Below are 16289 nucleotides of genomic sequence, written 5' to 3' on the forward strand. Positions count from 1 at the left end.
GCGGTGGTCCTCGAAGCGGCTGGGCTGGGCCCAGTCTTCCGCGGATGGATCTCTGCTATGTACAGCAGCATCGAGTCCACAGTCCTGATAATCCGCCCAATGTCATATTTTAATTTAAGGTAAAAAAGGTGGTGTCAAAAAAAAACAAAAACCCAGTTAATTGTACAATAATGAATGCCATTTGTAAATATATTCATCCGAACTCAGATATCATTTTTGTGTGTTTGTAATGTTCTGTAATGTGCCCCTGTGTTTGATTGTATAGTCATAAGAAATATATTCATCATTAGCTCGTGATTAACACACGTTGAGGACGGGAAACCACCCAGAAACTCGAGTACATGTGTATCACGTAAAGCCAGAGAAGAGCGCGATGACCTCTCCTCGCAAATACTAATCGGACACACAATGTGTGTCGTTAGGCAGCTGGAAGGGATGTCTTCCTGGGGCTATAAACGTCACTAGCACTGTCCCGTATAGGACGCCAAGCTTGGTTGGCAATTATATATATATATATATATATATATATATATATATATATATCTGAGTTTGTCTGTGTCTATTTCTTCCAACTACTGCTTAAAGACTGGTGTTGTTTTTTACGTTCCTGTATCTTAAGAGTTCAGCAAAAAACCCAAATAAAATCGGTACCAGGCTTAAAAATGTATATGACTTGCAGTCGATTCGTTCTACTAAAATTCTACACGGTGATGCCCCAGCATGGCCATAATCTAAATGATTGAAACAACTGGTGTGTGTGTGGGAATATATATATATATGTGTGTGTGTGTGCGTAAGATATATATATATATATATATATATATATATATATATATATATATATGTGTGTGTGTGTGTATATACTCCCACACACACAACACATGTATATTGCATACACATACATACAGTAACTAGAAATCATGTTTTATGTTTTGGTCCTTTAGAAAATATATGGATATGTATGAATATGTGTATGTATGTGCATATTCATTTCTACACACACACATATACGTATACACACACATAATCCGTATGTATACACATATAAATATAAATATATATGTGTGTGTGCGTGTGTGTGAGAGAGAGAGAGTATGAGTATATGCATGAATTTAAAGAACAAATGACAATTCAACTGTTAAAATTATTTCTCTACACTACAGGTATAAACTTGTTTGTGTATTTATGTTTGTGAGTATACACACACCGACACCCACACAAACACGCAGACACACACAAACACACACACACACACACACACACACACACACTGACACACATACACAAATATATGTATATATATATATATATATATATATATGTGTGTGTGTGTGTGTGTTCAATTAGAAAATATTTCACTGCATTGACAGAGATTCATGGTTAGATGGTCACACGGTTCAGATTGTTTGCACAGACAGTTTCATTTCCTTTTAAATAATAAAAAACAAAAAGAACAAAACCGTAACACAACAATTATTCAATACGAAATATATATAAATAAGAGAACTTTTATGTATGAAAAGTGGTAATCATTTTCACTCGTTAACATTTTACGTGTTGTTCATCACAGAATATTAAAGAAATATGTATTCCTTCTCAGTCGGGCACGTCATTCGAAAAGCAAATCTTCACGTACTTACTATCCTAGTGCTGTTATTGCAGATGTACTTGGTGGGTAGCGTGAGTTCCAGAGAATATTATGGGATTCGTATTAATCCTTCTGTAACTGGCATTCCAGAAGAAGACAAATTGAATAAGATGTCAAACATCCGATCACGTATTGAGTGCTTTTCTTTCTGTATGACAAATTCCAAATGTGGTATGATTATTTACAGCGGTTCCGAGAGAGTATGTATCCTACGTAAAATCAAGCAACTACCTGGTGCCCCATCATTCATCGACATTCCTCCAAACAGTATTTACACCATGCTTCAAGCCCGTGAGTAGTTTCCTTTTCTAGTGTATGTGTTGCGCATATTATTACCTTTTCTTTCACTTATTATTTAAACCCTCTTCTTTTGATATCGAAGACGATATCTGTGGTCTGAGATAAATTTCGACCCTATTTCTAGGTCATCGGAGACGTAAAGATTCTCTTTTTGGATCATGTTGCAAATGTTGTTCAAAAATAATTATTCTTACTGTCATTTCAGCTTAGTAATGTCGTCTTAGCATAATCTGCAATGTATTCAGACCTACGTGAAACTCGTTTTTTTTAAAGACAGTTGTATATTTATATGAAGGCGATTTTTTACAACTACATATAGGCCATTTTTAGATTCGTATTGCGCTAGTGTGTGTATGCTTGTGTATTGAGAGAGAGCGTGTGTATGCTTGTGTGTTGAGAGAATGTGTATGTGTGTGTGTGCTTGTGTGTTGAGAGAGAGCGTGCTTGTGTGTTGAAAAAGAGCGTGTGTGTGTTTTTGTGTTATGCGTAGGTATGAGCTTTTTGATTATAAATTTAATACGTAAAGTATATTTTGGTAGTATATTTTTAAAAACTCGTGTTTGTTTCTATAGATGAATGCCCAACAAAAAATGGTTTTATTATCATGTAAGGTCACTGGTATAGATAGATAAGATCTGGTAATATATATTAATAAGGATCACAAAAGTCATTGGATGCAGAAGGCTTTTCCCTGATCAGTGGATTATATCGGAGACTCTCGAATTATGCCCAAAGGAAAAAAATTAGTTTTCAATGAAAAAAGTTATCCATAAATAAAATTTAATGAAAGTAAAATTTATAAAAAAACGTTATTTATAATTTTTCAAAAAATCCAGTCATTGCATGCTTTTTGTAAGATCAAGTTTTCTCTAAAATAAGTCTTGCTCCAGATAATGTATTCTTAACAGTAAAGTTGCAAAATATTGTTTGACTCACTTGATGTTTTGGAAATATCGAATAATGTTTCCGCAGTAAATTAAGTTTGAGAACCTCTGAATGAGACATCTTGCTGCTATAATTGCACACACAACTACACCTGACATATATATAGAATAGTTTTCTACGCCATTTGGTAATATTTAATTTAATATTGATAGGTTCCATGTAAAACAATGGACGTTACCATCAGTGATTGGTGTTGTGAAGGGCCTGTGTATAAGTAAGCATTTTATAATTGTTGATTTCAAGAAAGGTTAGTTGAAGCAGCATCAGTAACATTCCTGACTGTATTTTTGACATTTTTCGTTGAATATATTTCTTTCAGAAATATTTAAGTTCTTATTCGAGTTATAGATTATTGTTGCTGTTCTTGTAGTTATTAATCTTCTTGTCGTTGTTGTTGTTCTATTATCACAATTTGATCGTATTTGGTGCTTTTCGTTACGGTTTACTTCTCCTTCATTGGTATCTAAATGAGTATGTTTGCTAGACCCAGTAGGTGGCTTATTGAACTGTTATCGCATGTTATCGCTATTGTTTATGCTGTGCATATGCTGCTCCACCTAAATTAGTGAAGTTAGCGTCAGATACCTTCACGGTGTGACGATTATATATATAGAGAGAGACATACACTCAATCATATATACATAGACACATTTATTTACATACTTATTTATATACATCAGTGGTCAATGAGGAAAGGAGGCGGAGAGACAGCTACGGGAAGGAAATAGAGATGAGAGAGGGATATTTTGCACTACGTATATCTACGAGGCTGTATCAAAAAGTTCCCGAAATAGTTCTGTAGCGCGCCAACAGTTGGCAGCACACCGTTGTGCGCGTAGTGAGAGCTGGCAGTGACCATCATGAGGCAATGTGCCTATTGACATTGCTGTGTTTACTTCGTAAGTTCGGAAATTTGTATGTTTGTGATCATTTGTATGCTGTAGTCTGCTATTTTGTTATATTGAGGAAGCTGGAACAAACAGCCAACGTAAAATTTTGTGTTAAACTTGGGACGTCGGCTACAGAAACATTGAGCATGCTTGCCAAGTTTACGGTGACGAGGCAACGGGTCGAACGCAATGTTTCGAGTGGCACGGCTGCTTCAAAAGCGAGTGAACGTCCCCGGAAGACAATGAATGATCTGGAAGACCTGCCACGAGAGTCACCTCCGAAAATATGGAGTAAATTACTCAGATTGTGCATGACGATCGCTGGAAGACATTCAATGACATTGCTGATGTTGTTGGTCCATCGCATGAGTTCAAGCAGGAAATCCTAACATCTGAATTGAACATGCGACGTGTCTCTGCCAGGTTTGTCCCTCACCAGCTGACTACTTAGCAGAAAGAATATTGCATTGAAATCTGTCAAGGTTCTACGTCAGCGTGCCACTGATGACCCGTCCTTCATGTCGAGGATCATCACCGTTGATGAGAGTTGGATCTACGGGTAGGAACCTGAGACGGAGCAGCAGTCGTCACAATGGAAAAGCCCTCCATCTCCACGACCGAAGAAGGCACGACGGAGACGCAACTCAATCAAGAGCATGCTCATTGCTTTTTTTCGACATCTACGATCTTATGAATCGAGAATTCAACCCTCAGACCGTCAATCGAGAGCTCTACTGCGATGTTTTGAAGCGTCTGGAGGAGGACATTCAGTGAATGCAACTGGATCAGTAGAGCGTGAAGAATTGTATTCTTAACGACGAGAATGCTCCCTGTCACGGAGTTCTCCTCTCTCCTGAGTTTCTCGCTAAACACAACGTTGTATCGCTTCCGCATCCACCATATTCACCAGATTTAGCACCTCCGGACTTCTATTTTTCCCCAAGATGAAAACGCTGTTCAAAGGTTGCCGTTTTAACACCATTGACGTGATCAAGTGCGAATCGCAAATGGTCCTCGACTCGCTTACGGAAAATATTTAGGCCGGATTACAAAAGTAGCAGGACCGGTGTATTGCTGCTCAAGTTGACTATTTCGAAGGAGACAATGTTAAAACGTTTTATTACACATAACTTGTCCGTGAACTGTTTGATATCACCTTGTTTGATATCACCTTGAGGGTAAATTTGGGGAAGTGTGTTGCTCAGAGAGGAAGAAAGTCTGAAGTTTGCAGGAAAGTCAGATAAATAGAAATTACTGAGCACATTTGATTAAAGTGGAGTTAGGAGTTAAAATTGTGCAAATAACATCATTGCAACTAATCGAAAAGTTCGGAAACATTGTGTATACGAGTGGAGGCTGAAATGTTCTTGTCTTTGGGCAAAAGAAAATACAGGAGGATCAGTTAATTATGATTTTATTTAACTTTTCCCCTTCTCAGATTCACACACTTATTACATCGGTCCTTCAGTTTCCTTGAGCCATGTAAAATGAGCTCAGAATGTTGAGCCTCCAACCAAGCCTCTGTAGCAGTGATCACTTCCGAATAGGAGTGAAATTATCATTAAAAACTACTGTTTGCTAATTTAATTAACAGGGTATTTTCCTGCGTTGTGATAATAACACATCTCAAATCTCAAGAATATTTCTTAGAGGTCTTGCATATATTCCTATATCCTTTCAGCTTTTTGGGGGTGTTGTGTTGAGTGCACCAATTAAAAGAAGATTTTTTTTTTATATGCAATCTAATATCGATAGACTGTGTAGCGATTAGAATGAACTTGAGTTGGATTTGAACTCAGTAATTTAAAGCATTAAAAAATTACCACAAGTTAATTTGTCTGATCATTTATCTATTCTCCCGCATCCCAGCCACAAATTAAAATTGAGAATAGCTCAAAGATATTAATAGTTCATGATACTAAGCTCCAGTTCACCTCTTATAGAGCGGACCCCTGATCCAAAGCGTTCCAGATATAACCATTCGTTATTTTAAAAATGGTACAGTGTATTATCTGTGTTGCTATAACGAACGCATTAAATGATGTTTTAGTGTCTTTGTTGTTGATTCAACTCTTCGTGAGTCGTATTAATGAATGGCAGAAGGTGTTTTGTTTGCATATTTAAAAGATGAGTGGAATATAAAACAGTTTTATCTGCAGAGGAGTTTTGGGTTCTAAGCGGCTGAGAGGACATTATTATCAGAGTTAGAAGAGCTTAGAAGAGATTATTTAATTCGCATAAAGTACATTAGTCGACAATCGAAGACCCATTAAAGAACCAGTCGCTTCATATGCTGCGACAAAACATCCCGTTAAGAATCTCCCAATCCAGTTTGAAGATGAAGTCGATAAATGAGCATTAGTTTACTGGAAGATTCTCAATCAGCTGTAGTTTAAAATCATATAAAGGAATCAAATTCACAATATATCTCATATCGAAGTTGCCAAGACATGTAACTATAAATGTGTCGTGTAAAAATATGATAAAATGACTATTAGAAATCACTGAGTAACGGAAAAATACACAAGGTGATAAAAAAGGGAACCTTTAATAATAAGTTAGAGATGCTTGAGATAAGAGCAATAATCGGGATATTCGTAAGTTAGGAAGGTTACTTCTTTACGCTTTAATGATGCAGTAATCAGTTTCTATTCATATTAATTAAGATGTGGGGAGTATCAACATTGGTGAGTTTAACACCTGAGCATACATTTCTAACTTTAGTGGATGGAATATCGATTGGTCACACTATCTTGATGTATCGTGAGGAATAAAATATTTAATACATAATAACTATGAGCATTACGGGATGAGAGAACGTTGTAGAAAAGAAAATTTTAGAAAGAGATTGTGTACGGAAAAACAAAACTGGAAGGTAAATGATTATCAATTCTGCTTGTCAGTGTACAGTTAGAAATCAGTCTGAATTGGGGTGTACTGAGTGAGAGAAAATAATTCTAAGTCAGTCAGAAGTTAATATTGGCCTGAAATTAACACAAGTTATTACCTCTCCAAAAGATTTAACGCATGAAACATATTTTTCCTTGTCTTCCTAAAGCTGAATGTCCAACGTCAGACAGCTACACTTATCAACCAGAATTTAGATTATGTTATCAAATAAATTCAAATAAAATGTCATGGAATAACGCTGCAGACGATTGCAATGAGAAACGAGGACAACTTATTCACATTAGAAATTTAGAAGTAATGCTCTATCTACAAGAAAAATTGAGTGAGTAACAGTTTGTTATTTTATACACACACTCCCGCACACATAACACGCACTCACGCGCTTTCTTTCTCTCTTCCTCTCATTAAAAACATACACGCGCACGCGCACGCGTACACACGAGCGCAAATGTACTCAAGATATATCAAATTTCATAAACTATAACTGTTCAATGAAATTCTTGATTTAAATTTTCTGCTATTTTGCAAATTACATTCCGTTTTTCTTGCAATTATTTTCTTTTATTTGTACTTTCTACTCTGATTATTTATTTAGTGACTAGAAAATACACCAACTTTTGATAAAATATCGAATGTAGTCACTAATTTCGTACATATTTTTAAAAGAATTATATTATACTATCATTTATTCTCAATGCGTTACAAAAAATTTATTTATTTATTTATTTATTTACGCTCGTTCAATGAATTAACTAACTATTATTTAATAATCATAATAAATTATTTAATTCATTGGACGGGCGTAAAATTAATTGTAGACACAAAGTACTTTACTTATATAATAAATAAATTTTTAGATAAATAGCGACTAAATTTAAACCCTATTTTTGTTTCTAATTTGTAGTTATATTTTGTACTACTATTAATTCTAAAATTTAGCATGTGATCTTATATTGTATATTACATACTTTAATAAGTCTAATTTGGTATTAATTATTGAATAAATAAATAATTAAATAAATAAATAATTAATTATTTGTAGTAGTGTTGTGATTGCACTTCTGTAGGTGGTTTGAGTATAAGTCAATAAGAGTTAGTAAAGGTTCTCTAAAACTTAGAGTTATATTATATTTAGATGTTTATTTTATTGCTAAATATATAATTTATTTAGTGCATATAAATTAAAAGATAGTTATTTCATTTTTGTGGTTGATATTGTTATTATTATTATTATGATTATTATATATCTACTAAAATTAATAGTATTAAGTATATATATCTTTTTGGTAATAGTTTTAGTAACGTTAAATAAATAATTTTGAATGTGTAGTAAAATAATTTTTTCTTTATGTACTCTTTATTTATAATGATAATATATGCTTTATTTATTCAATTAATTAGCGAAGTCTTTGATCTAAATATAAATTACTTTACCTATATAATAAGTTTAATCTATTATTATTTTAGCATTTGTTTTGAGTATTAATATGATATATATTTGTTATAAACGACAGTTAAGTTTATAGTTTGTAATAATTTTTTTTTATATCAAAATGTATTTATATCGTATATTTCGAAGTAAATTTATTTAGATGTTTATTTAATTAATTATTATTAATAAATTTTAATTACATCATAGTTTTAAAATTAATTTAAGCTTATTAATTAGTGGTTATAATATAGATACTGAATGAATTACTACTGAGTTAATATTGAATGTTTTAAATAAAGATTTGACTCCAACGTAACCATATTTTTTATATATATGAAATAAATTAATTTGTATAAGATTATTGGAGAATATACAGTAAATAGTAGTTATATAAATTATTTTAATTTATAGAGTTTTGAGTATAATTTATTGTAGTTAATTATAAATTTTAGTTTTATTGTGAAAGATATGATAGTGTATAGTGATTCTATTCTCTATTAATGAATTTGTTCTCTTTATCTATTAAATCTAAAATATATTCGTAGTTTTCATTGATGAAATATATTCGTAGTTTTCATTGATAAATGAATATTTCCATCTCTTTGTTCTATTTCTGTTAATAACGTAATTCCACAAGTTTTATTATAAACGCTTAAAAAGTTGTTTTCCGTTTCGAAATTTTAGTTAATGACTCGCTTTTCGAAAGTTAAGTAAACTTTTTTATTCAATAAATTTTATTGTATTCTATATAACTATTGATTGTTAAATTTGAATTTATAATTATTTTAGTTGTTTATGATAATTTAGATATGTACATTTATTTAATTATTATTAATATATAATTATTATAACTGAACGTAAATTTTAAGATATTAGTTAGTCACTGTGGTATATAGATCGTAAAAATTCTTTTGATAAGGATGATAATAGTGATGATAATAGTAGTAATAAGATTGTTTAAAGATAGGTTATACATTTTTAATTTGATTTTTTAATTTTTAAATTGTATTTCATAAATATATTATATAGATATTTATAATATTTATGCAACTAATAATGGACTAATTAAATTTTGGTTTTATGTTTATATATTTATTGATAGAGAAAATTTTAGATTTTTAATTACTAAATTTGTTGATTATGATTTAGATACTTATTTTCATGTATTTATTATTTTATAATTATTAGATGTGAACTTTAATCTAAAAATATTAAGAGTGATTATTTTGCTAAATAAATTGGTAATTAAATATTGGAGTATAACTGAGTTCGATAGTTTATTGTTTTTTAAGCCAAATTATATCTTCAAAGATAAATACATATTTCTATCTATTTTTTCACCTTAAAAATTAAATATTTAACATAATAAATGTGTTGTAGGAAATAATCTTAATGTTTTAAGTTTCAAATTTAGTTAATGGAGTTTCTTTCTATAAGAAAAATTATTATTTTATTTATTTTTTTAAATAAATATTGTTTAACTCTATTTGCATATTTGTTTAACTGTTATCATTAACCTGAAGATTGACTATAATTTTAAATCGAATTTAATTCAATTGAATTTAAACTTAACTGTAATTCGAATTTAATTGTAGCCATGAAACGTACGCAGTTTTTTTACTTATTATATATTGATCATTCATTTTTATACTTTTTGAGATCTAGTTATATGATTTATAAAAATATATATTATTTGCTTTTTACGTTTTGGCTTATGTCTATCACAGTTTGAGTAGCATAATAGTGGTTTTATCTCTAATTTATATTTTATATATTTATATTGTGTAATTCATTTTAATACTAAACTGAATTTTCCCCAGTAAGTTTGGAGTTATACTCCGTAATATTATATATATATATATATATATATATGTGTGTGTGTGTGTGTGTGTGTGTGTGTATGTATTTATGTATGTATATATTAATAATAATAGTATGACAACAAAAGAATGAATGAGACCTCGATATTATGTAAATAGAGGAATTTATCTATAATATAATATGTGACAATTAGTTGGTTGCCATAATAAAACACAGACTTTCGGTTGTCGGGGCGGAATACAAAAATGCTATGAAAATGACCATTAAATAAAGGGAAATTACTATGAAGATGACCGTTATTTAGAAAAACAAGAGAGCTATGATAATGACCGTTAAATAAAGGGAAATTACCCGAATAGGAAGAAAGTAAAAATACTCGAAGAAGGTAAACACACGCTCATAGAATCCGCGTATGCGTGCATGTTCATACATGCACATGCGGACACGCACACCCACGTGCATGTGCATATATGCCTATGCTCGCTCAACCTCGCGTGAAATACATACATGCACACACACACACACCTATATGTATACATATGTATGCATCCATACACATGTACACATATACATACTCGCACACACGTACACATACACGTATATCTATCCATACGCGCAAAATTATGCTCATATACACGTCTCTATATGCACTTGCACAAATATGAATGGTCTGTACATTACCTTTCACCCTGCATATTTGTGTATGTACGTATAGAAACGTGTATATGAAAATAATTGTGCGCGTAAGGGTAAAAATACGTGTGTATGGGTATGTATATGTGTACATATGTATGGATACATAAGGTGTATGTGTGTGTGTGCATGTATGTGTTTCACTTGAGTGTGAGTGAGCATATGCATATATGCACATGGGCGTGCGTGCGCGCATGTGCATGTATGGAGAGTGGGTTTACCTTCGAGTATTTTTACTTTCTCCCTATTCAGGGAATTTCGCTTTGTGTAACGGTCATTTTCATAGCATTTTTGTCTTAATAACTGACGAGATGCCGGAGCAGAATTCTGCCCCGACATCCGAAACTCGAGTTTTATTATGGCAACAGACTAATTGCCACATATTATATCCTCTTTTCTCTCTTTCTCTGTCTCTCTCTCCTTACATACCCACCTTCCCCTTCATCCTTCGTCAACGCTCCCCCATAAGCTCACCTCACCCCTACACATTCCTACTCCACCTTCCCTATCCTTCCCATCCACCCATCCTATCCCCTTCACCCTCTCCCACATACTCCATCTCTACCCCACCCTCTGCCCACCCACATACCACAACAGTACCCCAACCCTCAGCCGAACCCACACCCCACCCGTGCTTTCCCCACTCTCGCCTCCCCACCTCCCAACAACATCACACACACCAAACTACATCATACAACGTTACTCATTATATCACAATACATCACCCACACACCAGCACTGACCAATTCCCATCCACACATTTTCACAGCTACACATACATATATGCACACGTCAAGACCACCAGCCCTCTTTCACACGCACATACGTACTCATTTATACACACACGCACCTTCGTGTTTGGGGTCATCTTTATTTTGTTATCTCCCCTACTTCTTCGCTCTCCTGTGTGACCCTTCTGTCCGGAGTCGCCATGATAGATCGGTAGTCACTACACATGTTTTCTCTCCTTGTTTCTCTCCTTGTTTTTTTCTGTGTCTTTTTCTGTAGAAGAGCATAGGCTCGAAACGTAAAAGACTTTTTCAATTTCTGAGCGTTATACTAATACATCTGTTTGTTTTGTACACCACCTGTCTTGGTCTTTTGTTTTTTCGTGAACTCTCTCCTATATATATATATATATACTCATACATACATATATATATATATATAATATATATATATATATATATAATATATATATATATATATATATATATATTATATATATATATATATATATATATATATATAAATGAACATGAAAACATGATATACGTTAAACTATTTCTTTATCGCTGCTGAATTATTTCTTTTTGCCACCGAGATCAAGGAAGAGATTTCGGTATCTAGTTGTGTGACAAAAATAGCAAGAATTAAATTTGAATTAATATATACGGTAGGATATGATTCATGGAAGAGCACGAAATTATTCTTGACACAAGCACAAAATCTAAAATTTGAGGCGGGTGGCTTGTAGTCTATTACTCTGATTGCAGAGAAATACAAGGTAAAGTTAGCCACGGAGGCATATAGATTCAAAATTTAAAAGGCTAGCACAAACACCCCGAATCATTTCCAAAACTCTCGAACAAACTTGGAGTGGAAGTTATAAGGCGTGAATAAATGTAATGTTTTCTACTGATATTATTATTTATAGTCTACTTTATGATGTTCCCTAACTTTCCTAATAACAATACGTGTGTAGCTGAATATTTTATGAAACCATTAAAAGAGAAAAAAATAGATAATTAGAAATATAATTATTACAGTAAGTGGTTGTTGTTTTCTAACGTTGTGATTTTACAATCCTAACATTCACACTGATATTTCTCGTAAGTCATATATTTGGGAAATAGCCTGAACAATTCATCTGTCCGCTCTCTGGACGTTTAAAGTGTGATCTTGCTCTTCAAGATTGACAAATACAATATTTCTCCAGATATCAGTGTTGTTCAACTAGCTAGAAATAACAGTTAAATTATCTTTTCTTCATGTTTATCGTCACTAGAAAAGATCCCATAAGGCCTCGTGTAGGTAGTGATCCACTTAAAGACGGATAGTGTCGTGAATGAGATCTTTGGTATTAAGTCACCCGTTGTTCACGGCAAGCCCAATGCTAAATAACAACTAAATAACAGCAAATATTCCTACTCCACCTCCACCTCTTCCTCCTCCTCCTCCTCCTCCTACTACTACTACTACTACTACTACTACTACTACCACCACCACCACCACCACCACCACCACCACCACCACTACTACTACTACTACTACTACTACTACTACTACTACTACTACTACTACTATACTACTACTACTACAACGTTAATAAATTTCTAAAGATGTACTTTGCATTCAGCTTGAAAAGCACTTATATCATAAATATGTGATCAGCTTTCATATTATTCATAACCTTATACTGTAGAATCACGTTGCAAATTTTCCTAGGAGAAAGAAATATCAATTTTGATGGAAATTTTACAGCTAGTCAATGAGCGATAGTAACTTTCTTTTATTGCATATCGTAATGGCTGTAAACGATATCGAATATTTGGATTACAAAAGCAAAGTTGTAAACGCAAAAATCATTATCTTTCTTCTCATAAAGAAAATCTATTCCTTCTTAAGCCTTTCATTATGATCATCTGTTTTAAAAACAACTAGCAGTATAACACGGCTTTGACCGGGATTAAGTAAGGATTATTAAGCAAATTAAGATCTTTATTTCAAACCAAACTAAGTAGCATCTACGTCAAATTTGTGGGAAATTGGTTTATATATATATGGGCAACACAAACACATACACACGCATACGTGCGTACACCTATTGCATACAAGTTTTTTGCACACATACATGTTCGTGTGTGTGTTTGTGTGTGTGCGTTGCCCGTATATCAATAAAACACCTTTTTCGTCGATTGAAAAATAACAAAAGTCTTAACAAAACTTACTCGTCGCTAGAAGGGGACTTAACTCCTGTTTGCAAACAATTGTGATTTCTCCGACTTGAAAATTGTTAAAAGTTTTGGTTGAAAATTTATTTTTTACTGCTATTCACTGGTACCTGGTAAAAATAAGTTGACGAAAATACAGCTAGGATCTGGACGAATATTCTCCTGAAATGTATTGGTGAACAGTCAACAGCGTTGGAGAGCATAAATATTAACGTTGTAGCTGAGAAAAAGTCAGCTGACATGGAAGACAAGAAAGTAGCTGAATATTGGAAAGATTTACCTGTATCAAATGCCAGTCTCATGGCTTCTGCTCAAAGTTCTGTGCGCAATGAAATAACAATAAGATCTGATACGGTCATCATGAAAGCGAAGTTATCCCAAAATGTGATGGTCTTTGGGAGTGTCTCCAGTAAGGATGACGTCATGCATCCCACATCCTTGAGCAGGGATTAAAGCACAATACATTTAGCTATGCGAAGCTTCTAGAGACTGTAGTCAAACCCTACCTGAAGAGGGTTGCTACTGGAAAACCATATGTGTGGTGGTAGGATTCGTCGTCTTGACATACCTCTTGAAATATTCAAAGTGGTTGTCGTAGAATATCTACGACTTCACCTGCTCCAACTTCGGAGATCCTAATTTCTCCAATTTTCATCCAACGGATTATTACGTGTGGGGCACAGTTGAGGACACCAACTGCCCTGCCTGCAACACTAAAGCCGTGCTGGTAGCCGAGTTCAAGGAGGTGTCTGAAGCTTTCCCATGTACATATTGAGGAACGCATGTGCCAAGTTTCGGAGCTGTCTTGAGGCCGTGATGGAAACTGAGGACGGTATTTTGAGTATACCTTTATCTGCTAGCCATAATGCTGTTATAATGTGGATCCTTGTCCCCTTGTATGTTATTGTCGGCACTATAATATTCTTGTCGTCACTATTACGTTGTGGTGGTATTCCACATCTTATTATCTTTGACTCGTCTATCGTGCTTTCGCTGATAGCTGCGCAAGACAATAACTTTTAAACGTCTACCTTGACGGTAAACTCGAACTCGTATATATCACGTAACTGACTCAGATTCCAACTGAGAACTCTTACAACGACTGTACTACTACTGACTTCCTACAACGACTGACTATCTGGCTTGTCACGGGGAAAGCGGGGTACCATTTTCACTACAACAATATTTTGAATATATTTTAAATATATTTTTTTAATTTTTTGATGGAATATTGTGTTTTCTTTTCCTTTTATGCAAACTTTCAAATTTAACCTGAACACCCTGTACATTGATTTTTGAAATGTGCTCAAAGCTCAAAGATTTGGGGAGCAAAGATCAATTAAATTGACTTTTGTCACTAGAGAGAACGAAATCCCAAGCCCAATCTGATTTCAGATAACATCCTGTCGACAAAATCTGAACTCCTGATGTAAAAATTGTGCGTTATAGTCAGAAGGCTTTGTTCTTAACGCATATTTTTCTACTTTGATTTTGCAAATTGCAGTATTTTCTTTGCATTAGTTATGATAATATAAGGGTTTTTTTTTTTATTTCAATAAAATTGCAGTTCAGTGACTGAAACCAGCATACATGAATGTTCGGATTGTTTGTTTATTTTACTCGAAACAGGTTTATTTGCATTAAAAGCGTGGAAATGTGTGTTTGAAAACGAAACCTACATCGTGGGAATTGTTTTAGCCAATTATGCCGATTTGCAAACTTTTTTCAATCCAAGGCACATTCAATTAGGTTCAATACGATAGTCCATTAGATTTTTGAAATGTTATATACCTGTGTATGCATTATGTTTGCATTTATAAATATTATATAAAAAGGGATATGGGGCCGCGCATTACATTTCGCCACGTTTCAAAATATTTAGCCGTTTCTCTACTACACTAAAAACGGGGCACACTACCGGATCATATGCAGCTGTTAAGTGTGTTGCAGCAGAGTGAGTGAAAATATGTATGTTGAGTGATCGATCATTTGACTCGTTCAAAATGCATGATGCAATACAGAATACTCTTTGTCGGCAAAATTAGGGCCGGATGTCATGATTGATTACGGCTACGCCGGGGCTTAACTACAACAATAACAAGGATAACAAGAAGATACTATAATGGTCAAACATAGATCGAATGATAAGTTTTTGCAAGCTGATTCTTTACTTGTGTTTTATGTTTGTTTTTCAGAACAGTGGCCAGACGTGAGCTTTCATTTTGGATTATGTAGAGATATTGATAAGTACCTCTTGGTATGGCAGAATGGAGAAGCACTTACGTTTGGATTCTGGCAGAAGAATAGACCTGACAATTATGGAGGCGATCAGCACTGTGGAGTTTTAACTCATTATAGTAATCACAGATGGAATGATATAAAGTGTGACGACGAATGGGGATATATATGCGAGATAGTCGTGAGATAAATGTGTAGCTGAAAAAACCGTAACGCACACGTACACACACATACATATATACGTACTCTTATATATATATGTGTGTGCGTGTGTATGTATATATGTGTATATATATATGTATATATATATATATGTATATATATATATATATATATATATATATATATATATATATATATATATATATATATATATATATATATGGCGGTGCCCCAGCATGGCCACAGCTCGTGAGCTGAAACTAGATAAAATAAAAGATAAATAAAAAAAAATATAT

The 16289-nt window shown here is 33.5% G+C and overlaps 1 protein-coding gene across 1 annotated transcript; it reads left to right on the forward strand.

The window, feature by feature from the left end:
• The first annotated feature begins 1385 nt into the window (after positions 1 to 1385).
• LOC118764755 (alpha-N-acetylgalactosamine-specific lectin-like) lies at positions 1386 to 16021 on the forward strand. The gene is made up of 3 exons (XM_036505732.1): positions 1386 to 1939; positions 6842 to 7015; positions 15789 to 16021. Exons 1-3 carry the CDS (start codon positions 1585 to 1587, stop codon positions 16019 to 16021), a joined length of 762 nt encoding a protein of 253 aa, XP_036361625.1. The 5' UTR covers positions 1386 to 1584.
• The last annotated feature ends 268 nt before the right edge of the window (positions 16022 to 16289 follow it).

The sequence above is a fragment of the Octopus sinensis genome, linkage group LG1 (assembly GCF_006345805.1).
Source record: "Octopus sinensis linkage group LG1, ASM634580v1, whole genome shotgun sequence".
Classification (NCBI taxonomy): Eukaryota; Metazoa; Mollusca; class Cephalopoda; order Octopoda; family Octopodidae; genus Octopus; species Octopus sinensis.

Coding starts and splice junctions, on each gene's coding strand:
- LOC118764755 (XM_036505732.1), top strand. CDS start 1,585: ATGTATTCCTTCTCAGTCGGGCACGTCATTCGAAAAGCAAATCTTCAC. Junction 1,940..6,841: donor TTACACCATGCTTCAAGCCC/GTGAGTAGTTTC, acceptor GTCTTCCTAAAG/CTGAATGTCCAACGTCAGAC. Junction 7,016..15,788: donor CTATCTACAAGAAAAATTGA/GTGAGTAACAGT, acceptor TTTGTTTTTCAG/AACAGTGGCCAGACGTGAGC.